Source organism: Sylvia atricapilla, chromosome Z (genome assembly GCF_009819655.1).
Source record: "Sylvia atricapilla isolate bSylAtr1 chromosome Z, bSylAtr1.pri, whole genome shotgun sequence".
Classification (NCBI taxonomy): Eukaryota; Metazoa; Chordata; class Aves; order Passeriformes; family Sylviidae; genus Sylvia; species Sylvia atricapilla.
In genome coordinates, this window is record NC_089174.1 from 77,029,690 (window position 1) to 77,055,575 (window position 25,886).

At 35.1% G+C, this 25,886-nt stretch overlaps 1 protein-coding gene across 1 annotated transcript in view; it reads left to right on the forward strand.

The window, feature by feature from the left end:
* Nucleotides 1-25,886, forward strand: part of RAB3C (RAB3C, member RAS oncogene family) — a 126,114-nt gene that overhangs the window by 38,122 nt on the left and 62,106 nt on the right. The window contains exon 3 of the mRNA XM_066339791.1: nt 21,054-21,172. Within this exon, the coding sequence (XP_066195888.1) occupies nt 21,054-21,172 (119 nt within the window). The remainder of the gene's footprint in view (nt 1-21,053; nt 21,173-25,886) is intronic.

The window sequence follows — 25,886 nt, forward strand, 5'->3', positions numbered from 1 at the left end:
TTAGATAAAGGTTTCATTAATAAAAGGAAAAATAGAACTTTGATATTTCAATTAAATAGTATAATATTAAAGGTGAGAATTGTGTTGATGCGTTTTTCATGAAATCGAAACAGTTTTCAGATTTTTACCTATGAGCTTTTGAGGAAGTGCTGAATTGCATTAAATCACCCATATTTAAAGGAGATTGTCTAAATCTTTTCCTCTCCCTTAGCAGGAAGCTATGAGTAGATACCTTGCAGCATGAAAAAATCAGTCCTTGTCTCTGCTCACCCTATGAGTTCAGGATACAGAGATATTAATTTCTTCCTGGAAAGATGTTTTCTGTTTTTCTTGTCAGATGAATTTCTCAAGATAGATAAGGTACAAATATTGGTACAAATAATTGTAATTTCTCTGATGTCTGTCCTATAATATATGGCTAGTTTAATGGATATGAAAGACTCTTTCTGTAAATGTCCAGTGTTAAGATAATTTCATTAGTGATTTACACAACAGACAGTAAATAAGTGATACTTGACAATTGAAAATAGACAGTTGGATCTTGGTAATGCAAATGTTATGCAGCTCCCCCTTTACAAAAATTCATTAGGTAAGTAAAAAATTAAAATAAATGTATGCATTTCTGCTAGAATTTACATTAATTTGATCTGTTCTTGAGGAATTAAAACATACTAAAAGAATAAAAGGTCCAAAGGAGTTGGTGCTGCTTCAGTTTGTCATCATTAAAATTATTCTGGAGGTACTGTTAGCCTAATTCTACAGTCCTTAAAAAATTATCCATCTGTTGCAGCAGGCTTGAGGAGAATCTTGCTATAAATCCATATAAATACAAAACCTCACACTAACTCATGACAAGAAGAAAATTAAAAATGTAGAGAAAGAAAATGTTAAATAAAAAAAGTATGCCTGTGCCATGTTTATAACATAAATAATTAAATTTCCCCTCTCTGAGTGCCTAGGGCCTCCCAAAGAGAAAAATAGTGGACTCTCAACTTAAAAAAGAGGTAAGTATTCTTTCTTAATCCTGTCAGTTGTAGCAGATTTGGTCAGTGCTTCTTAGGCATATGTTGGCTGTATGGTTTAAATCACAGAATTTTCACTTTTTACTAAACAGGAAATAAATCTCTTAGTAACTGTTAAACGAGCTATACATACAAGAAACAAAATACCTGCTTAATGTAACTGATTGAAACCTTCATGCTGAGAATACAGACTGTCAGGCTTGAGGGTCATGAACAAAACCAAGAACCAAGCTAATGTTAGCTGCTTAGCTCTGGTTAGACACATTTAGTTAGTCTGTGGGTTTGAATTCCTATGTACAGTGTGAAATTAAAATCACACAAGTTAAATATGTTAATATATTTATATATTAAATATATTTAATATATTTTCATACAGTTCTCTTCCTCAAGGCATAGTGTGTAGTGCCTTGTGGTAGTAGTAGTTTAGAAAGAAAACTGTCAATCACATTTCTGGTAGTTTAGAAAGAAAGCTGTTAATCAAATGAATAGTGATAATTGTCTTTTGATAGTTTACATATATGTAGGAAAAAGTAACCTTTATTTTAGTTCATTTACTGGACACTAAAAATTAGTGACTTACAGACCTCTTTATCGCAGGCTAAACTTGCAATGCAATACATAGTGTGTTAGTGAAGTAAATATCCAGCACAGGTCAGAAAACAATACAAATAGAACACAAAATAATAAGAAAAGGGACTGATTTAAGTTTACCCTCGATATAGGTTTTGGGGGGATTTTTTTATCCTTACTGTTAAAATTCAAATAGTTCTTTTAATGAGTTGCTCATATTTCTCTAGTTTACAAAGACATTCAGCTCAGCAGTTAGTTTTTTTTTTAAAAATAAATTGTGAATTTCAGTGCTTATCCAGAACTGGAAGCTCAAATGTCCTATTACAACATAGAAGTTCCAGGTAACTCATATCCTTGCCTTGTAAACAGTTAAAATATTGGTGGGGTTCTTTTTGTGGTTTTTTTTGTTTGTTTTTGTTTGGTGGGGGGAGTTGGTTTTGGGGGTTTTTTGTTTGTTTGGTTGGTTGGTTGGTTGGTTTTTGGTGAGCTAGTGGCACTGTCAAATATTCAAGATCTACTCTGCTTTTTTTTCCTAATTAAATTAGGGACTACTCCTTTTGCCTTTATTCTAAATTTAAATGATCATGGTACGTAGCACATGTCAGCTGTGGGGAAAACATTGTGAATTCATAAAGTGATTATGAAAGAATTCCATGCAAAGTTCAGCAGCTGTTCACCAGCATATGCTGGTGATGATATGATGGGATATGATGATATGATGGGACATGCTATTGGGTTTTTGCTGTTAATCTGCAGCAGAGAGCTTTATCACTATTTTATTTAGTTTGTATTTATATTAATTTATTGTGCAACTCATAGCATAGAAACAAAGAACCCTCGAAAGGTCATCTGGTCCAACCTTTCATGGAGAAGAGAGCCTAGGTTTGGTATAAAAAAGTATTAATTTGTTAAAAATAAATTGAGGAATTGGAAATGCAAAGGAATTTTATTATAGTGATTATTTTTAATTTTTCCCTAGATTCCCAGAATTCTCTGTAGGATATATAAAATGGTATTAGTATTGGCAACAGGTTTTTTAAAAAGCAGGTGTCAGCAAAATCTAGTTCAGAAATCCATTCCTCTAACTCAATGAAATACATTAAAACATTGCTAGATTTAAGTAGCTTCTATGTTCTTTATCTATATGTTGTGTAATCAGCTTATGCCTAATCTGTGGGAGTCAAATTCCATGCTCACTGCTGCCAGGAGTCGGAGCCACTGTTTTCTTCTCCCTACAAGAAGTCCAACCTGTAGTCTCTGGAGATAAGCTTTGTGTTTATCTGTAGAAGACATAAGTCTCATTCAGTGTCTGTCTGCTCCATTCCTAAGGCCAGAGACAAGAGAAGACATTCACTAGGTAAGGAGAGTCAAGAGATAAGAACACTTTCCTGAAAGGTGAGAACAGTCTTCAGCTGTTGGACTCTCCAGACTTTGATCTTTTTTATGTCCTGCCTGGATCTGTGAGGTTACCATATAAAAAATGGTAACTGATACCATAACCATCACAGAAGTGAGGATTTCACGAGAAAAGTGGCAGTAGCTGTAGTGATTTGTGCTGAACTCAATACAGTCAGCATGAAAAGCTGTTAAGGGAAACTCCTTGGGATTTAATTACCTGCGTTGCTAGTTTGCAATTTCCAAATATATTTACAATAGCAAGAGGGATTCTTGACCTAGACAGTAGCAGCAAGTTTTACAGAGATATAATTACATCATTGAGAGAACTACTAAAAATGGTAAAGTGGGCACATATACTGTTAGCTAGGCAAGAAAGGTGTGGGTTGTATACATGACATTTGAATTCTTTATCATATATGTCCACCAACAGTGGCACACCTGAAGAGATACTTGATAGTCCCTGGGTTTTAGGAGAGAGGTCACAACCGTGTATTTATGTGATGCATCTAAAAAATAAAAAGGGTAATAGCAAATACTGAAGTATCAAACAAAAAATCACCACAAAACATGTGAACATGTATTTGAATATCCAAAGATATCTACAGGTCTTATTAAATGTGGGGAATTTCATCAAATAAGGCCATCTTATTTGTGTTCAGCTACACATTGTGTAGTTCAAATGACCTTACATTAACGTAATTTAGATTGCTTCTGGCAGCATTCAGCAGGGTTGGAAAGAGCATGCAACTCAGAATTAGATCACTTTCAGAGCACGGCTTCATATGACTCATGTTGCACACCTTTGTACAGAAAGTGTGAATCACAATTATAGAATTGCTCTTTATTTGCAGTAGTTGCCATCCTGTGCTTCCTGTTTTTCAGGAGAGTGCCTGCCTCTGGCTCTAAGCAGTTCAGTACGGCACTGACTAGAGATAGTAAAGGGGCACTTTACAGCTGGTGATTATGGGAGGTCAATGGCTAACCATCAGCAGTATAGCAGAAGGGTATAGCAAAAAAACTGGGGTGGGATAGGGCTAAAGGCAGAGCTAAGAAAGCCGCCTCATGCACAGCACAAGCAGACACAGAATGAGATGAAAATAGAGTAGTGCTCATGAGGGAGTGGATGAAGTGCCATGGCTGGTAAACAGAGGCTGGTTGTGCTCTGGCGATGTGCAGTGCACAGCTCTTCCCTCTCAGTGCAGTGATGTGTGGTGAACAGCCAGAGCAGAGCTTCCAACTGGCCATTCCCAAACTGACAAGTGCCATATCTGAGCAGTAGCTGCCAGCTGAGACAATAGGCACTGAAAATGAAGAGGATAACTTCCAGCAGACCTGAAGGCCTAATATGCTGCTTTGGACCTGAACCAGAAGGCATCAACAGCAAGATGTTTACATCTTCTGCCAGTTGGTCTTGAATTCACTCTGCAGCACATCCTCATTACTGGCAATTACTTTCTGAAAATACAAATTTTCATGCAAAATTTGGAATTTTCAGCAACTTTGGTAAATGGTTCCTTTGATTTTCATTGAAATGCATGAATTCCTAGAAATCCCCCTAAAAACATGCAGCATTTATGCTCCTTGTCCCTGCTTAAGAAAAGAGCTATTTGAATGTGATAGGTTTTTAATTGGAAAAGATGTTCATGATTTAATCAATCATGAATAATTCTTAAAAACAGGGAAATGTAATATTATCTAATCTTGATCTAAATTCTTGGTGAAGTTATAAATTGGATTGATACAGAGTGCATTTTTATATGCTAAATGTCAGAGGACATTATCCATGGTGTTGTGTCCTAAGATCTAATTTAGAAGTTTGTTCTGTATGGTATGTTACATACAAAAATCACAAGGTAATACAAGCTACTTACTGGAAAAAGTTATCTATATTTACAGAAGTAAACACTTTCAACTGTATATTTCATAAAATACAATCCTTAGCCCTATGCCAATTAGTTTTTAATTATACTACAATTTTTTTTGTACTAATGAAATACCCATTACACATATCTGAGAATCGATGTAAGTAATATAATAGTGTGAGGCATCCTTTTTTTTTTTTATTATTATTATTATTTTTTATTTTCTGCAGTCAGGCATTGTGTTGCAATTGTTTTCTTTATGAGGAAAGACATGCAATGATACTATAAAGCAGATTTTACTGTTTTTGGGGCAAATGAATGCTATACTAAGGATACAGTCACTTCTTGGAAAGTAAGTTGAAAGGGAAGAGAAAAACTGGCACAGTTATAGTAAGTCTTGGATTTAATATTCTGTGTCACTCTACATGGATATTTCATTTAAGATATTCTGTGTTTCAAACCCTCCACCTGGGAGGTATGCAGTTTGCCTATTTTTTTGTTCTGTACAGAGGAACAGGTTACAAGCGCACAAAGGAGCTTAAGAGTCAAAGAGAAGACAGGAGATAACACATCATGTTTAAAATGCAAAGTATAGGAATTGTATTGAGCACTGAGAAAGAAAAAAAATGCAACCTAAAGAGATTTTTCTAGCTTTAGTCTTCAGCATTCTGTTATACAATTAGAGAATTAAAATATAAACAAACAAAGCAACCTCCAAACAATTCTGAACTTTCTAAATTAACCAAGGTTTTAATATGAAACCACAATGAGGCATGAATGATAATAGGTCATCAGTCAGGACCCAAGTTCATTTATTGTTACCAGTGCATCATGATCTTGCTCACGCTTCCTGCCATGCTTCAGTCAGTTCAGACTTCTGTAGCCCTGGTCATGCTGCCTGGATCCTGGGGTGATGGTCAGCAGAGGAGACAGATACCTGTTTGGGTGTCATGGGTTGAAAGTATATCACCCATCTTAAACACTATATGTCTGCCCTATATGCTTTCATTGGAAAAATTTAGTCTAAATTATCCTATAAAAAATGAAATTGTCATTCTTATGCTTGAATCTGTATATGTTTGGTTTGTTAAAGGAGAGTTTATATATAGTGTATAATTATACATAGGAGATTTCTTACTAAACACTTTTGTGGTACACATTATTGAAATGGATTTGATGGGTTATTTTCAGCAGTGTTTCTAAAACCTTGTTAATTCACAAGATGTTCTGATAAAATACAGGGTGACTGATGTTCCAGTTATTCTATTTTAGATGTGCATGTGGCAAGTCTAATAAAAGATTTGAGGGCAGAGAGTAATTTTTGTGGTTGGTAATTTTACTCCAAGTTCAGTTGTTCTAAATTGTTCTGTGTGGTTAAGATCCTTCTTGGGTATATGAAGTGACTAAATTAAGTGTGTTTTGTTTGCATTTGTGATTTAAAATATTAATTAGTTATTAATTCAATCTGTTATTTCTATATACTACATAACAAAGTTCATGTTTTACTTTGTCTGAAACATCTATGCTGGAACCACTTGAACCTGCTCAATCTTCTTGAACACCTAATGATTACTTATGGAGCTGTTCTCATTCACAGTTTTGAGAACTAAGTACCTAAAGTACTCAGGAACTCCTGTACACTAGAGAAGCTTGGTTTCATAATTTTGGAGAACATATACTTCCTGCAGCACCCAGTTACTTTGGCATCAAAGAAAATGTAATATGAAACCAAAAGATTGTAGTATACCCGTCTTAGACAAAATTAGGTGTCAAAAAGATCACATTTAAGATTAAAGGGAAAAAAATGGGAAAAAATCATGTGCTCCTCATATTCATTTGTTGCCTCTACTCATCAGTAAATGTGACTGTGAAATCCAAAGCAGTTAGTTTTAGGAAAATTAATAGCTTCTGTTTGAGCTGTGGACTGAAATGCAGACCCCTGGGAGCCTATATAGAGCCCCCCAATAAACAACCCTCGCAAATTATCTTCAAAGGAGCAATGTCTGAGCATGCTTACATGTGAAATGAGCAGACTTTTTTCCCTGTCACAGTATAGTAGAAACTATGTATTATGAAAAAGACCCAACCCTCATTTCTGGGATCAGTTCTCACTTTGATCTTTATTCAAGTCTCCCCTTTGGCTGTCAGTTGGCCTTTTCAGTCACAGAAGCATTTTGTCAGCTGATGGATTATAATTCAGTTATGTCTGCACAATGAAGTAACATGTCCCTCCATTTAATCAAATCAAGGTAGAAAAAATCTCCAGTTTTTATCTAGGATCAAAGAACATGTGGTTTAATGTCTAATAATGCAATTTCCAGTTAATATGCTGGTTAGCGCTATATTCAGTGAACAGATTACTGAGCTTCCTATTCAGTTTGCAGCAAAGACCCAAGTTTGCATTGGAAGGAAAAATACAAGAAAAAATACAGACGCCACACAAAAAGATGTCTTTTGCAGTGATAAAATCCTGGAGAGACATTGTTAAGGAACCTGGATTATGTTCTCTGCTATGTACTTAAAAGCTACTCTATCAATGAATTTATTGACATGCTTTTTGAATAATTTAGTCTAATCTGTGTTGGAAAAGATTAATTTAATTTGCTATCATTTACATTTAACTTTATATTATATTTTCTTTGGTAAATAGTATATTAATGCAAAATAATTCCAATGTTTTAGTATGCTTGCACATCTGATTCACACATTGAATTTAGCTCACCTCTTCGGTAACTCCTCTCTTTGTTTTTAAAAAATGAAATGCAAATGTGTAAAGGAACAATTATGGAGAAGTATATTTCTTTCTTCTCATGCTTTGAGAAGATCAGTAGGAATTCTGGGTCTGTAGGCACAAATTTGCAATGTGAAAAATTTGCTTTCTTCTTGCCCAACATAAAAGTATAATACATAGGGCAATTTTACAAAAAACCCCACCTTTTTATATCACAACAGGAATAGTGGAGTATGTATGATTTGTGTTATATACCTATGATCAAATTGGACACATATATTCTTATGAATTGCTGTATGTATGCAGGAACACTCCCCTTTGGGACTATATTGTTAACAAATTAGGAAACCCTACTACTGCTACTATTACTACTATTACTACTATTGCTACTACTACTACTACTACTACTATGACTTACTGGTATTCTAAAACCACTATTATGTGAGAGTTATAACAGTTATTCCTGGGAGGGAATGTGATACAGATGTAGTAGAATATGGTGGCTTTCAGGAAGCTGTCTCTTAATATTACTGATTTTTTAAATTATAGACCAAATATCACATAATTAAAGCAGAATTCTTGTGATCAGGCATCCACTACTGAAATGTAGTCAGTGGTGCACTGTAGGCAGCAAAGCCCTTTGAAAGTTATTTACAGTCAATTTGCTTTTAGACTGTTCTTTGACTGTATATAAGCTCAATGACTGGTTTTGAAGTAGCTAGTGCTTTAATGTAGCTCTGATTATAATTATACTTGATACAGATTTCACAGCTGGTCATTTTTCTGCTTCCATTAGACAGTAATTTCCTATTCCTTTATGATGCATTAAGACAGAATACTTCTGATTTCTGAAAGAACACCTGTCGTTCAAGAATCACAGCTGAAGAATAAGACTAATTATAGTTCATCATATATGATCTAAATCCTACCTCTAGAAATTATTTATACCAGCACATTTTATTTTATTGAAATATTTGCATTCAAAACTTCAAATAAACTATGGCAATCATTCTGCTTGATAATAAATATGAGAATTATAGAATATTTAAGAAGGAATTGTGCATTTAACTCAGGCCTTCTACCCTGATGAGTCTAAATCTCTTCACTGTTTTTGATTTGCTATTTGATTTGAACTCTCGTGATGACATTGTAGTTTCAAAATTAATAGGATTCTAACCCTTTACTTATATCAGCATAAGTGGTTTTTGATTTTTCTAAAAGGTTAATTAATTTGATAGTAAGGATCCAGTTTTTCTTTCTTGTTTTGTTACCAAAAATAAAATTAAGAATGAATGTAATGTAACTTTGTATCTACAAAAGCAGGGAGACTTTTCTCTGATTGTGTTCTGCTTAAAAATATTACGCAAATTGATCCCATAACTCTCAGATATAAAGTGATGGGGCATCTCAGGCCTTTGTGGATGTTGTGCTTTATAAGCCTGTAAATGTGAACCCAAAACCAGACTAGGATAGCCATGTTTTCCATATCCAAAAATGTCTTTCAGGAAATGTTTTTTATGATTCTGCTACTCCCTGGATCTTTACAGACTATGACCTACTTCTGGAGAGAGTTATTGTAACTATTTTAATTATTGTATTTTGGCCAGTAATTCATTACCTGCTGTAATGAAATTTTTCACACCAACATAAATTTTAGCAAAAGTTGATTGAGTAGTCCACATTTTCCAGTGAAATAACCTTGCATCAAAAATCTCAAGTGCTAGTATTAATTTTTCAGTTAATTTAGCAGTAAAATAATGAACTTTTAATATGATCTTTCTATAGGCTCTTATTATTTACTGTCTGTGAGTCACAGCAAAGTGTTATTCATATGTAAATGGTAAAAATGTTCGTCACTTATAAATGATAAAGAATTAGCAGCTTCACATTTTTTTTCTGAAGTTCTAAATGAAAAACATTAGTTTTACAAATTTTGTTAACCCTCACATCTGTTTCTTTACCAATGTGTAAAAAATTAGATTTTCTTAGAAATCCAAGGAGTAATGTTTGCTCATCTAATATTTGATTGCAGAATGTGATTATTGTTTTAGCCATCATCCAGCAAAGCACCTGAAGCTTGAATTTCTTATAAAAATTACTTCTCATCTTCAAGATTTCTGGAAATGTCTCTTTATCAAAGTGCGTCAGCCTACCTATGCATTTATAAAGTTTGTGACGTAATTTTTGTTAAGAATCAGTCTATATTGTCATGCCAGGTTTCATGGGCACTTCTAAAACTTCAAAGGCTAAAAATTCTTTGAAGTGTATAGGTCTTGCTGCTGTTTTGTTTGCCTGGTGCTTTTTGAAATATAAATAGAGGAGGAAAATTTCCTAGTTAATAACCTTCACCTTTGATATCTGTTCTTTGCTTCACTTATTACTCTCTTATTGAAGAAACTCTTGAATAGTATTTTTTTTCTCTCCTAGAGATGAGGTCCATACCCTCAAACCTATCAGTGTTTAAGAGTCATTTGAACAATGCTCAGAAGAAAATGGTGTAGATTTTGGTCAGCCCTGAACCAGTCAGACAGTTGGACCGTCTCTTCAAAATGAAATTTTCATGAGACAGTCCCTTACAAATTAAATTTCCTTTTCCTTTTCTTTCCCCTTTCCCTTTCCCTTTCCCTTTCCCTTTCCCTTTCCCTTTCCCTTTCCCTTTCCCTTTCCCTTTCCCTTTCCCTTCCCTTTCCCTTTTGTTTTCTTCCATTCCTAGGTTTGGCAGTTATGCTTTCTGGTAAGACTGTGTTTTTTCTCAAGAGTTTGATTTTAAAATTACAAAGTCATTAAATTTCTGAATATGCTTATACATATGCTAGGCACAGAGCTCTCAAAAGATCTGACCTAAGGAAAAAAGAGAGACCAAGGGCCAAATTAAACAGCAATTTAGATGATATCTGACTTAATTATGCCACTTTATGCCAGAATTCCTTACGAAGAGAATGCAAATACAAGGCACTGTACTTGAAATAATACAAGATCCATAGACCTGACATATTTAACTTCTTTTTACAACTTGCTCTTTATTAATTTCAGATAATAAACCATAAAAAAAAAACAGAGATGACTGGTGGGGGTGCATCAAACCGTCACCTGCTGACATGTTTTCATGGTAAATAACTATTTTCTTGTTAGAATAATCTGTGCTCTCTTCAATTATATGTCTCTCATCAAATACCTGGACAATAGAGAAGTGTTCTAAGCATGAGTTTTCAATATGCAGCCATAGTTCAGAGGTATTTATTGGTTAGCCAGAGAACAAAATATCCTTTTGTTTTGGATGAAAATAATAGTTTCTTGGACAAAACCCCAGTCTCACATAAAGCTGATTCTACTTGGCATCTTAAAACTTTCTTTCCTTAGTGAAGAGATTTTAGGAGTGCTTATAATGTATCTAAGAATTCCATCTTCCTTTGATTTTGGTGACTTCAATCCAATTTAGAGTTTCCCCAAATTAATAGATAAATCTTATGTGTAGATAATTCTAGCAGCATATTGATAACAAAATTATCTTTATATTATAGGGAATGTGTCCTCATAATTCTTCCACAAGGAAGCTAAAATAAATAAGGGTAAGGAAAAAATTTTTTGCAGCACCTTGCAGGATTTGGTGATTAAAGATTGGCTTTGAAAGAACTAGAGTATTCATTTTAAGTCTAAAGGACTTGAAGCCAGATTGCTGGTCTTTTTTCAATCACCTTTGTGCCAGTAACTGTCTGAAAGCTGTGGTGGACTCCTGTGCAGTAAAAAAAGGATAAAAACTGTTCGAAAGCAAAGGAGTTAAAAGTGGAAGAGAGAGATTGGTGGAGAGTGTCCTGAAAACACACGTCTCAGTAGTTCTGTGGAGGGAACAGTCCCAGGAAATACATGAAGGAACTGTGATGCTGGAGGAGAATGGCACATTCTCTGCTTTTGATACATCACTGGTGAAGTTCTTCAGAAAATACCAAGTGCTGAGCCTGAGAATATAAAATACCTGCCTAAGATGCAATAAGACAAGAACTTCCAGAGTTTCTTTATGCCTGCCTCAGGAAACAACAGTGCTACAGACATAGAGAGAGCATACAAAAGTTATGTATCGATCCTCCTACAAGGACTTCCAGACAGCTCTAAAGCAGCATTTTTTTGCCAAGGTATAAAGAAACTGTTGTAGCATTGACCACACTGTAGCTCAGTACTTTTATTCAGCAGGTATTCTAAAGCACAAAGCTCTGCCTTTTACCAGTCCTCATACAAGTTCTGCATGGGATTGGACTTCTGCCGTGCCTGAACCTTTCCAGCAATATTGCATTTATAGTTTCCTACTTAAAGTAGGTAAAATATGTCCGGTTCTGTGTTGCAAGTTGTCCTCTTCCTTTTTTAGGGATTTGAATTTTTATAAAAAATGTGAGAAAAGTAAAAGTTCATAATAATTCCAGTGATCCTTTAAACATGTATTTTAAACTTAATATTCTGACTAGAAGTGCATTTATTTACTCCTGGGTAGGTTTGGAAGGTTATTAATAGTTAATAGGAATTTTTCTGTCATTTGTTCCAAATGAGAGAAACGTCACTTCAGATTTAAATACAGAGGTTTATCACAAGAAAAAGTAGAGATGGGGAGTGAGTTTCTGGCAAGAGTGCTTGGTTTATGGTTTTAAAATGTTTACTATGAGATAATTTTTCTCATAGAGTTGGAGTGTTGTAAGACTGTGCTTCTAAAAAAGACGCAGAACAAAATGTACTAAGCTCATCATTGTCATGAGGAAAGAGTTATTTTCATAACTCTCAATAACCAAGAGGTACTGTTAACTAATCACTGGACAAAAATTTGCATAATATTGTAAAATGATGATGCTATTATGCAGATTTTTTCAGTGCAATGAGCCACAAGCATAGAACTGTTATCAAAATGTCTGGTCAAACTTTTTTCTACCTATAGATCCAAATTCATCCTGAATAATAAGGGTAAGTTAATTAAATATGAGTAATGAATATTAATAGAGCAAGCTGTTAGAGATGCAGAATAGGACTGAATAAAAAGGGGAAGAGAAAGATAAAGGGTTATTATTATGTGAATAAAACATTTTAGACAGAAGTGGTTAATCAAAAAGATTTAAAACTATATAATCATAGCATAGAAATGGAAAAGAGGAGTGTACTCTGGAATTCCAATATCCCTCAACATTGTTCTTTGTTTATATGATAGTAGTCAACTTGGCTCTCTGTAAACTTCTAACAAGATCAGTTTTTTTTCTCCACTCGCTGCTAAATGAAAGGCATCTCTGCTTCTGTGTGTTTCATCTGTGGATGAAACAACTCTACATCTTTTCATAACAGGAATAAGCATGGGTTTTATGGCATTAAGAATGACCTTTCCAAACTATACCTATCCCATTGTAAGTGTCATGGCCACAGTTTAGTGTCCAAATTACCAAGTGTACTCCTGGAGCTTAAGGAGAATTTCACTCAAGTCTGAGGGTTGTCTGTAGTCAGTTTGAGGTTTCTAAGATTACTGTTCCTTGTAATGTTATCGTAGATCTTATTTCTCTTCCTCTTTTCATTGAAATGCAGGTTGTTCTGATCCTCTCAAGATTTTCAAGAATTCGGTATCAGATTTCAGCATTCTGAAATGATTTTGGTTCTAGTAAAAATTTTATTGATAATACATTAATTTCAGTTTATGTTAAAATTTTTCGTTTGGTGTAGTGTTGTTTGTTTGTTTGTTTGTTTTTCATTAGGCACCAGGACACATTTTGGTCTCTGAATATAAAAAATAAAAAGAAGAAAAAAAAAATTGCTGTTTTTGTATGATCTTAAGCCTGGGAGCAGGAGCTTTGAAAAACAACAAATGACAAATCTAAGAATACCACTTTTTCCCATGTGCTGCTTCCCATATGATAATAAACTGCCTGTAAAAAAAAAAAATATACTTCTCACAGCTTTGCTGGTTTAGATTGTATAGAACTGGGGTTTTTTCAGAATAGGTCTCTGTTGCTTCATTGTTTTTCTGAAAAATTTGAGGAAATTTTTACAGTCTTATTTACAAGTATTTCAAAATAATACAAATAGAAAGTTATTACTTCATTTATTCTGTAGATGTAGTGACAAGCTGCGCTCCAATATTTATTTAACTTTCAATGTGACTTCTAAAATATACTAGCAATACTACATTAAGTGAAAATTAAATATTATAAATTCATTATTTCCATTATGAGGTTTTGGTAACAGCATATAACCTTTGATTTTGTAACACTTTTCATAAAATAGGGGAAAAAAAAGATCTTGAAAGCAAAACCTGAACCTTTCCAGAAAGAAGTTCTTAAGACTTAACATGAAGTTTGGTTAAAATATAAGGGAGTACTTTAATTTGTTTTACTTTTGAGGATAATGCCAAGTTCTGCTGATCCAATGCAAGTCCAAAAGGGGGGAAGAAGGACAAAAGGAATTGATCCTCACATCCAGAAAATTGGGACAAATGACAGTCAAAATGAAGATAGGACCAGGAGAAAGCTACAGCCTGTGGTGGGAAAAGAGGGAGGCATGCATTTAACTAGCAGCAGCGCTCAAAAATTGAGGCCAGAACTGATGGCAGCTGAGGTCAAGTTCCACTGGACCAGAAAGGAGACAGGGCTACACTGCTCTCCTAAATTTTGTGCTTTAGGAAGGGATGATAGTTGAACTGCAGAGAATGAATATATTATGTGAGTCTTAAAAATAAAGGAGAGAGAAGAAAGAACAGGAAAGAAGAAGAGCAGAAAATTTAAAATTGTATTGATTTCAGGCATAATGAGCAGTTCCACAGATGGAGTGAGAGAAAGTTAATCTGGCAGTAATACACTTTTCCAGTGCTAGCCTGGAGCTTTCTAGGAGCCAGTCTCTCAGTGCAGGCTCTGCTGTACCTTTTTCCTGCCAGGACAGACCCCCACAGGCCCCTTTTTGCTGGCCACTTTTGGAATAGTGCTTCTCCCCAGTGCTCTGACCCCAGATATTTCCATCTAGCCCTACTATGTTCCTGCATTCCTCCTGTTTGAGGATGGAATCATCAGCTCTGATTTTGAGGTGAGCTCTAAGGACTAGCACATAACATTAGCAAGTATGCACTGGCAAACTCAGTAGCTGGCTTTTACAAGCTCCAAACGCCTATATATATATAAAACATATATTTTATATATGTAAAATATATTTTATATATGTAAAAATATATATGACATGTGTTTTATATATTTTATTTATACAAACACGTGTGCATTCACAGATATATATTTATACATATAAAAGACACTTCCAGCGAAACCAAAGCCATGAGAAATTTGAAAAGATCTGCTGACAAGAAATAGGTACATAAGCAAAGACTGAATTTGCAATACACTCTGTTACATCTTTTGTGCATATGTTAGCTAAAATAAGTGTTTTGAGCTGGTTTTCCTTTCCTTGTTAGTGCTCATATGTCAGGGCTTTTATGTGCCTAACACTTCCGGTTGAAAGTGCTGTTTGTTGAGAGAGTGCTCCTGGGATAATCACCTCCTCCTGCTGCAGCAGCTTTTCCCCCTGTCCTCTTTCCCTGTGTCCCACTCAGTTGCTTCTGATATAAATCCACAGCTCTCTTCCTGGGTGATTAGCAGCAGGCTGCCGGAGGTTTTCTTCTCATCTCAAGGGGTTTTTTGCAAAAGTCATCTCTTGTCGTTCCCCCCCCCCCCCCCCCCCCCCCCCCCGTCCCCTTCACCCCCTGCCCTCCTTGAATAACTTTTTTGGAGTTTGTGAGGGTTTTGGTTTGGTGGTGCTTTGGGTGTTGTTTTGTTGGGGGGTTTTTTCTTGGTTTTTTTTTGGTTTTTTGTGTATGGGTTTCTTGGGGGGTTTTTTTGGTTGGTTGGTTGGTTGGTTGGTTTTGTTTGGTTTAGTTTTTTGGTTTCTGCGGGTTTTTTTGTTTTGGTTTTTTTTGTGTGTATTTTCTGTTTGTTTTTATTTTGTTTTGAGATTGCTGATTTTGGGGGGTTTTCTTTGTGGGTTTTGTGTGGGTTTTTGTGGGTTTTTTTTGTGGGCTTTGGATAGCAACAGCAGGAAAGAAAAATGAAACTCATTAGGAAGTTGAGGTTCTTGATTGTTTTGCCCATTTTGTTTACCTTAACAGAAATTTTGGCCTGCAAAGTGACCATTCACCTAACTTACATTTCTAATTTTATCTTTCTATTTGCCTTGTCTTCAAATAGTGTCGATGTGAAGCAGAGGTATAAACACCATCCCAGAAATCCTTCTCTACTCTTGCCAGATTTTTGGTACATAGAATAAGCTGTATTATGATATGAGTAAAATTTGTAGCGAGGAAGTGGATCTAAAAAAGATGTTTGTATCTTTGGCGTACAGAACAGAAATGCAGAAGCACAGAGTCTCTCAAGCATGCTAAAAAATAAATCTGCTTTTTGCAGGCTGAACTCTCATGACAGGCTCATTAAAAGTTCTTGCTGCCAAATGCTGTTTGTTTTCACCTTCAGAACTGTCTGATAATAATGAGCAACTCCACTTGCAAGTTATTTGCATAAAATACTGTTCCTGTCAGTGGTGCAGTGCTAGGCAAGGGTGAGAGGGAGGGCATGCAGCAGATGAATTCAAGTGTCTGATTTAACCCATTTCAAAACCACTGGTGTATTTTAAGCTGGTATGGCAAGTCCTTGATTAAGTCTAACTTAGCAGGACTTGACAGTAGGAGAAGTTTACTTCTGTTGAGTTAGATAATTGTACTTTGCAAGATACTAAATATTATCTTCAGGACTACTCTCAGAACCTTGGTTTGTATTTTGAGACTTTCTAGCCCACTAAACTCTTAACTTCATGTGAAACATACAATTCCTCTTGGGTCAGCTGGCTTCCTGTCCTTCCTGTTTCTGGTTACACAGATGGCTATTACATGATATCTCTCCATTCATCTGGGAACATTGTTGTCAGCAGCTGGTGCATTCCCCATACACTAAAGCCTCTAATGATACAGCAGTTCCACAGTAACAGTTAGAATCTGTAGGAAATTTTCCATAACATTATTAAAGAGAGGAAAACAGGACAAACACTGGTTCATGCAGTTACAATACAAACAAATAATATATCTTTGCTTATTGTTTATTGTATGTCAAATTTACAAGTTTAACTCAAATGAAGAACCAAGGGAATATAGAATTATTTGTTTACCTACTATTTGATACATGTATGATCAGGAAGAATGAGAGTTGGCTAAAAGCATACCAGATTGCTATCTTCATCAAGAGGTAGAACCAGATAATCTGCAATCTATACCTCTACCATTTTCCTGTCTACAGATGTATGTACCCTCTTCAAGACCTTTACTGATAGAAAAACTTTACTGGTCCTTTTAGCTATTGGATCACTTGCAAAACAATTAATTTTTCTAATATGAAATCATACATATCAGGATCTGGAGCATGAAAATATTTGCAGATGACTCATTTCTATTATACATGAAAAAATCAGTTAAGAAAAGAAGGCCAACAAAGCATACTAGAGGCATCGAAACATGAAATCTGTGCAAGTATCAGTCTTTCAGATACTCAAGACTGTGGACTATTAGCTTGTATGCAATATACAATGCTCAGAAAATGGACAATTTCTCAAGTATTGTGACCACTAAACCTTATAATAATGTGACTTAATAATTAAAATCTGAAGCTTGCTAAAAAAGATTCAGAAAGAAAGGATCAGCTAAAAAGAAGCTAATGGAATAGTGCAGCTGTATTAAAAACTGAATTTATGAAAGTGAATTCTCTATTTGAAAATATTTCTTGTAGCTGCTGCGATTTGTGTGCGTGTGTGTGTGTTGTTTTTTTTCCTAAGATTTGTAAAATACCTCTTTTTTGTCTTTTGTGTGTAGTAGTTTTCATAAAGTATTCCCTCACCCTCATTTATTCCCCTCTGCATTTCCACTCATTTAATGAACAATCCTCTGTTCTTAACAGACATTAACTACATGAATGACTAAGTCCCCAACATGCTCTATGTGTCTTATTTTCTGCTCATCAAAGATAAAAATGAACTGCCTTGCTTAAAATGCCAGTCAATAATAGCCCAAATTTTATTCTTCCTCAGGCTTATTTTATTTAGTTTGCTTAGAAATAAACATCAGTCAGTGCAAATACAGATGTTATATTCTAGAATTTAAATCTAAGAAGACAGTCATCCGATTAATTCTGTGATCTTGCCAAATAGACTAAGATAACGTAGCAGCAGACAGAAGATCTACCTGAATTGGAAAAGGTTTTCTTCAAGTACAGGTATATAACAGTACCCAAGGATACAGTCATATTGATGTATCACTATAAATATGATAAAATATATAAATCAGTTCTTTTTTGCATAGTTTTTCTGTAATAATAGGAGCTAATAAACAGAAAGACCATGTACATAGTTGTATTATCCACTTCAAATAAAAAAATGAATGTAATAAAATATAATACTTAATATTAAAATATATTCTTTTTCTAGTGTGCCTCCTGTCAAATGGTATTTAAGTTCCTTAATGGTCATATAAAAGGACCTATCCTTAGGGCATTTCTGAAGATACTCTTTTTTGAATATAAAGAACATGCTTATAAATGTGTGGAACACAAAAGTTTTGACACATTGATTATTTATATTTGGGTTCATTTCTTACACAATCATAAACACTTTACTGCATATATTATGCATTAGGCCTATTAAAAATTTAATTTCTTCCTCATAGCAAGTGAATATAAAATATTATCAAGAGGAATGTGATTATCTATATCTGGAAATAATGTACTGCCCTTTATTAATGGTTATCCATCTATGTCATATATACTAAAATACCACTTTAGAAAATGTCTTTTTGTCATCCTATTAACATAGCTGTGACTTTAGAAAAAGTGAATCAGAATTTGAGAACAACTCCAAATATCTGGTTCCTTCCCCAGCTGACACAAATCCATTGCTTGGGTCTAGACAAACATCTTCTGTCCCAAAGTCAGTCAGTGTTTGGATCTTTATCTGCAGCTTCTTCTTTCTTTGTGTAAAATCATTTAAGAACTTCCATCTTGATTTTTTGTCCTTTAAACTCGTTTTATTTTCCTTATTTATTTTTATAATCTGAAGTTCCTAAGCACACCCTACATGGCTTTACACTACACAGAAAATAGTTGGTGTCTTGGACAGAATGCATCATTGACTAATGGCTTTATTGCTAGGGCTTTTCATTCTTATCTGCAGGTGGGCTTCAGTGGAAACCACCCAGTGCAAAATAAGATTGTCTTCAGTAAGAGTGTCCTCCTGCTTGTCATGCTATCATACATACTGATCAAACATGTCTCTAACTGAAAACCAAGTGGATAGACACCGATAAAAGTTTTTTTGAAAATCCTCTCTCTTCTGTACAGGTTGAATGCTTGCTGTGGGCCATATTTTGCTTCTATCTCTCCCAGATGTCTTTATTTGTCTAATAACAAATCCATTAAATGAAACCACCACCAACAAAGACCTGCACAAACACAAATACCAAACCAACAAACAAAAAAAGTCAAAGTAAAGGTTTTTTTCATAAATTAAATATGCACAGACTTAGAGAGCATCTTAATACCTTAATATTCAGAAACACCAGAAAATCTGGGAGCAGCTATCCAAGCTCCAGACCACAGCTACTGGAGGCTCAGCCAGTTGAGAGCATAAACAGAAAAAGTTTAGCTCTGTCTGGTCTTTCCCACAGAGATGTAATCTAACTTCATGTGAGACCTGCTAAAGTCTAACTATTACTTTAGCTTTCCATCTTGAATCACTGAAACTATATCAAAGCAGAAGATACTGTAATCCTGGGTGAATAGGAATCATATATTCTACCTAAGGTTGTTAGTTTCAGTAATGATCTTGGATTTTTTTTTATCTAAAAGTGTTTTCTGTTGCATGTAGAATCTTTTTTTCTTATTTTCTTAGTTTATTAAATGAATGAGATATATGCAGGAATGGAGGCCCACCTAATCTATTTTTCTTTTGTACACAAGGGAGTACTTCTAGCCTAGAATTTTTTTCAGAAAACATACAAAATATGTTTTTTACTGGTTAGTCTTTTTAGGAAGGTAAATTATATAGATTTTTTTCTGTTTAGTAAAGTAACCTATTTCCTAGCAATTAAAAAAATTGGAAATAATTATAATAATTTTCAAAGTTTGTTAAAATTAAATATGCACAGATGATCCGTTAATTACAGGATTGCACTGACATATGTCTCCTGAAATGCTATTAATATTAATGGCTTAAAATTATTAAATAGGTATGCTGGAACATGAAATAGTTACGGATTTCTTGTATTTCAGTTATTGCTGTTGTTTCTCAATTTTAATGCAGACGTAGGTGGTTTTTGCACAGAATCACAGATTCCTTAGTGTTGCAAAGCACCCCTGGAGACCAAACACCTGCCAGTGTGGTCACCCAGAGCAGGTGACACAGGAACACTTCCAGGTGGGTGTTGAGCATATCCAGAGAGGGAGACTCCACAACCTGCCTGGGCACTTGCTCCAGTACCACCCTCAGTGTAAAGAAGTTCTTCCTCAAGCTGAGGTAGAACTTTTTGTGTTTTAGTTTATGGCCATTGCTCATTGTACTGTCAATGGGCACCACCAAAAAGAGTCTGGTACCATCCTCTTGGCACCTGCCATGAAATATTTATATTTATAAAAGCATTAATGAAATCTGGTGCCAACCTTTTTTTCTCTATACCAAACACTATGCTAGAAATTGCATTAAATATATTAAAAGTTAGTTGCTACCCTAAAAAGTTTTTAATGGAAATAAAGAAAGCAAGGAGCAGGAGATAAATCTTACATTTCTACATTTCTTGTTTTAAATACAGTTGATTAAGATGAGGGAGAAAACTGGGTTGAGTTAAGAGACTGATAGGAAATTTCTTCTTCTTTTGCCAAATATCCTTGTTTTTAGAGCACTGCCATACAGGTTTTGTTTGTTTGTTTGTTTGGATTTTTTGTCAGCAAAAAACACTTTTGGTGGGTTAAAATTACACAAACAGAACAATTAGACATCTCCTTTTTATTCAAGATGTTTCCTGGCTTCAGGAGCCATCTTCTTGTAATGAAGGTCCTGAGGATACTATTTTGTTCCAGCATTTTATCCACATTTTACTTCTGTCACATTGGGAGGGAGCAGAAGAGAAAGCTTTTACCCAGCTCTCAGTGTGAATGAAATGAATCACTAATGACTCAGGATATGTGGTCTGACAGGGGGGCCATGCTTTTCTGCTGCTCTGCACTCCCCTCTCATGACAGAATTGATGTGTCCCCCTATTATGATCCAATACAGAGTTCTCCTATTTCTACTTATTCTCAGGATTGCAAAGGTATACAATAACTCTTTTCAGACTTTTTTTTTTTTTTTTTTTTTTATAAAAGAAAACAAAAAAGTTCTTAATTTAATTTACAATACATGTGCAATGTAAAAATTTTGTTTTTTGTCCTGCTATTGCTTCAGGACACAGCGGGCCAGGAGAGGTACAGAACAATTACCACAGCTTACTACCGGGGTGCAATGGGCTTCATTTTAATGTATGACATCACAAATGAAGACTCTTTCAATGCTGTGCAGGATTGGTAAGTAAAAATTGAAATTTATATTAAATAAATACTCAGAGAGTATGCGTGATATCACTTATCTGCTATGACAGTGTAAATTCATTTGGCAAATTTAAAAGGAAATCCAGATAAAATGCTCAAGTATTTCTATACCTGAATATATGGTGGTGGTTATGGTTTAGTAGGAAAGACAATGAATATTTTAAAATGTTTTACATATAATTAACTATAACCATTGTGTTTTCTGTAATTTCAGTTAATGCAAGTAATTAATACTTCTTAAACCAGAAATGTGCTAATGTGGAAGCTAACAGCTAAGATACCATAAAATGTTCCCATATTTTATGGAAAAAAATGAGATACCATGTTTGAGGATTTAATTTAATTTTTTATCTATAGCTGGGTGTAAATTGTTCTGTCAGTCCTGTGAATCAAGTGTTAAAATGAGCAAACTTTATCAGAATAGTGGAACCCCTAGAATGGCTGGAATTTGTATGACCTGGTGTTATGTGAATGTCCAGATGTCTCCATAAAAGCAGAGATATTTTAATCACACATGGGTCAGTCAGCATTCAGATCATCTAAAGCTTTTTTAAGTAAAGCTAATATAAAAGGAAAGCCAGAGTTTCCCTCAATGATTTTTTTCCCCTTTAAGAGTTATTTTAATATCCCAGAGGCCTCCAGCAATTTTCTGAGTGATATGAATAACATTTGTCATGTGTGCTCCACATGCGCTCTTGCATGTAGTTCCCATGGGACAACTGTGTTTGAAAGAGGACTTTGTTCGGAGTTTGTGTGATTTGTTCCGTATATTTCTTTGGCTTTTTAAAATTTAAAGATATGTTCTAGTCTGTAGTTCTTTCAGGACAGACAACGTTGGAAGCATGATTCAAACTTAAAAAGTAATGATGTTGTGATGCCTATTTCTAACAGAAATTGTTACAAGGCATTAAACCATCCAAGAAAAAGCATTTTCTCTCTTTCATACTCTTCTACTTATTGCTGTCGTAGAAGGTGTCACAGAACCCATTGAGCACTTTCCCTCTCAACACCTGGAGTTCTTCTCAGTCTGTCTAAGATTGGCCGTTTATCACTCTGAAAATAATTGAAAACCTTAGCTAAACTCTGCTGCAGTGAAATGGGATCTTGGATTGCTTAACATTTCACGTGTAAGCATGAGGGATGTAGTCATTCACAGTATTCCAGGGGAAAGGGGCAAATCCAGACTTTGGATTTGAAAGTCTGCATCAAATTATCTTTTCTGCATCAAATTATCTGTATGCTTCTACACCAAATTGCTCTTATGAGCAGCTCCTTTCATTTTTGAGAGAATCTATAAGCTTGCATGAGTAGTATAGATTCAATAACCACCTTTGGACAATTGAACATATCTAAGTGTAATCTCTTCACACTGCAAGAGAAAAGAACCTTTGCTCCCTGTGAGTTGTTATGACAAAGGGATGTTTTGCCCTTGTTATACAAGCTGGAAACATCGTGTAAGTACTTGCTGTTACATATTTGTGAGTACTGGTGTCTGTTCAACACCATGAGACAGAGTCTTCTACCTAACAGAATGTAGCTGATAGTGTTAATTCACAGATGCTGCTGCAAAATGTTAACAAAACCAGGGAATAAAGGAGTACACAAATCTCCCAGGTGAACCTGCAGATGTGGCTGCCGGCATCACTGCTTCCTGGCCCTGCCACATGAAGCACTTTCTTGCTTTGCTCTGCTTTTCATTGTCCATGGGCTGATTCTATTCTAGCACTGGGTTGATAATGTCTTGTTTAGGACCAGCTGTGATCTGAAAATTTCATTGTCTCATCTCCAGGCAAACCAGATGGCATACCATGTATTATCTCTCCTCCTCTAACACAAAGACTTCTTTTATAGCAAGTGTAAATATGAGTACTTATTATTAATTTTCCCACCTGTTTGTTTTCCAGTCTCCTAGACCTGTTATGTTTGGCATTCTCTCTCCTTGTAAAAAGTAACCAGGCTTCATGCTAATTAAAAAGAAAAAAGTCACCTTAAAATGAAGCAAGAAAATATTTTAAAGCTATGGAGTTCTTATAGATTCATTATGAAATATGATTTTTCAATCATTTTTATCTAGAAGTTTTACAAAGAGTTGACAGCTCTTATAGAAATTTAGTGGGAATAAGGGATTGCAGCATTATGTATTGAGAGCTACTGAGAAGTCATCTGCATGGTGAAAGGAATGACAGATATGCTGAGGGCCTCACTTGTCAGGATAAGATGTAGATTTGCCTGTTATTTGTATTTTTAATGTCATAAGCCCAGTTGCTGTTCTTCTTTTTTTTTCATTATTCCCATCTCACAGCTCATAATTAATTTTGATCAGCCCTGGCTTCAGTTTTCTTAGTAATTGCACAGCTTGCTCCTGAATGTGAGAAAAGTTAGAAAAAACTGGCAATTACCAATGCTGCAGAAAAACAAGAATAGCTATGTGCAGGTATCTGTGTCTTCCTGAAAGTTATGGGAAAAGAGAGCAGGAGCTTTTAAATCCCTTTGGGCTGAAAGTACTTTTGTCTGTGATAATTGTGCCTCTCTAAGCAGTAGTGCCATTTCATATACATGCATAACAGGTCAAATCCAAGTTCAAATCACATCACATCAGCTTCAAGACCTGATCTAGAAACTGCACTGCAGTTAGGACAATAACTCTACAGGTACCTTTTAGGTTTGGATAAAGACTTTGGTTTAAAATTTGTGCTGGGAAGATTTTTTTATATGAAACGACATTTTCTGCAGCCTGAAATATGACTGACATTCTCCTTTTTAACTACAGAAATAGATGAATAATAGTTGTGCCTCTAGATGCCATATCCAAGTCAGCATTCAGCTGTAAAAAATTCTGCAGCCAATGTTACTATTAACATTTTATATTAAAAAAATCAGTATCCATAATTTTATTTAAATCTATTGGCACCTATATATGTAATATGTAGCCAAGAATTCAGAGAGATTGGATTTGTGCTGAGAGTCTGTCTGATAGCAAAAACAGCAAATCAAACATGCTTTGACTCGGCAGGTCTCCTATGGAACTCTCACCAGCTGCTGAAGCTGCCTTTACTAAGAGGCTTTTTCTTTCAGCAATGCAGCTAATGCTGCAAGGTATGCACCTTGAAATAGCTTTATGTGCTTTAGTCATGCCATCCTAAAAAGATGAGGATTTTGGGAATAGATGTATTTCCTTTAAATAAGAATTTAAAGGGGCATAATTTTCTGCTTGCCTGAGTTTTAAAGTAGAAAAACGTTATAACCAATTAACCAAAACTTCCCATTTAGCTGAATCCTTAAGACAGTGTCCACATTTCAAGAAGGTGGCCTAATGGGATCTATTTTCTTTAGAAATTCCTTTTAATTCATTTGAAAGGGAAATAGATGAATGTTGAGAGTTGCTCCATGCCACCTCAGTGAGTATTTTTTAGTTCAGCTGTAATGTCACAGTACTTGCATTATTTCCTGTTTTATACTACCACCTGTAACATCTACATTTGTTAGCCTTTTCCCTCTATACATTTCACTAGGAGGTGTTATCGCCCTTTTCATTTTGTGTTTAAATCCACATAAGTTGTGGTCTTTTTGGCAGTGGTCCCTTATGATAAAAAGGAGATGGTGAAGGCTTTGTGCTGGTACCAACTCAGTATGCTGAGTTCTATAGAAGTGCCAGGGAAATGAATGTCTCTGATTTGCAGTTAAACCTGTTTGTACAAATGCTTTTCTAGACATCGAATGACTGAATTGGAAGGAGTTGAAATATCCTTATACTCATCATGTTTCTAGTGCAATATCTTACCTAGCTCAGAAATAACAGGTATCTAAAACATGATCTAAAAGGCTGAAGTTTTCTGTTCCAGGTTGTAACCCTAGATGTGAAATTTCTCTAGGTCTGAAGGATGTATGGAGATACAGCACATGGTATGCAGTTTTTTACACTCACTCTAAGTTGCTCCTCTACACCTGTAAATGTTGTCCCTACTGCAAATGTTTGTCCCACAATATCTTTATCACAGTCTGGTGACTGCTGAAGGCGCTGCTGTGGAGGGCTCCCTTGTGCATTTATTCAAAATTTGAGAATTTCACATTGCTGAATCTCAGGTTCAGGGATGCGTCCTTACAAAACACATAAGGCTGAGGGAGTCTAAGGGCCTTTGAGCTGTTGATGATCTGTGTTTTGTAAACTTGTCAAGGCATACAAAATCAGTTTTTCCTGCATTTTTGGCTTATGTCTATGGAGGCAGGGAGGAAAGTATGCTAGGAAACACTTTGATTACCCTCACCCTTTAAAAAGTACAGCATTTGTGAAAAATTATATGAAAGATGTTTTTTAATGTTCATGTTGGAAAGATTATGGTTACACATCTGAAAGAATTCAGAGAGCCTTCCATGAAAGATGCTTCTCTTTGCTTTTCTTTCTTGCTTTTTCTAAGGTGTCATTTTAACTGTCCCCTTCTCCCCTGCTGCAGACTGCTCAAGTTCATGATCTTTGACAAGAAAACAGCTGTCAGGAGATACTATTTATGAGATGATAGAGCCTCAGTTTCCAGCAGACATTTTGTGATTTTAAGAACTTTATCACACTGTTTACTTCTCTATTTAGATGGAATTTGTTTGCAGATTTTAGTACCAGCCAAAATACTCAGAACCATGAAAAGAAATTTATTTTCAAATTAAAACAGAATTAAGAACTGATTCAGCGTTCTTC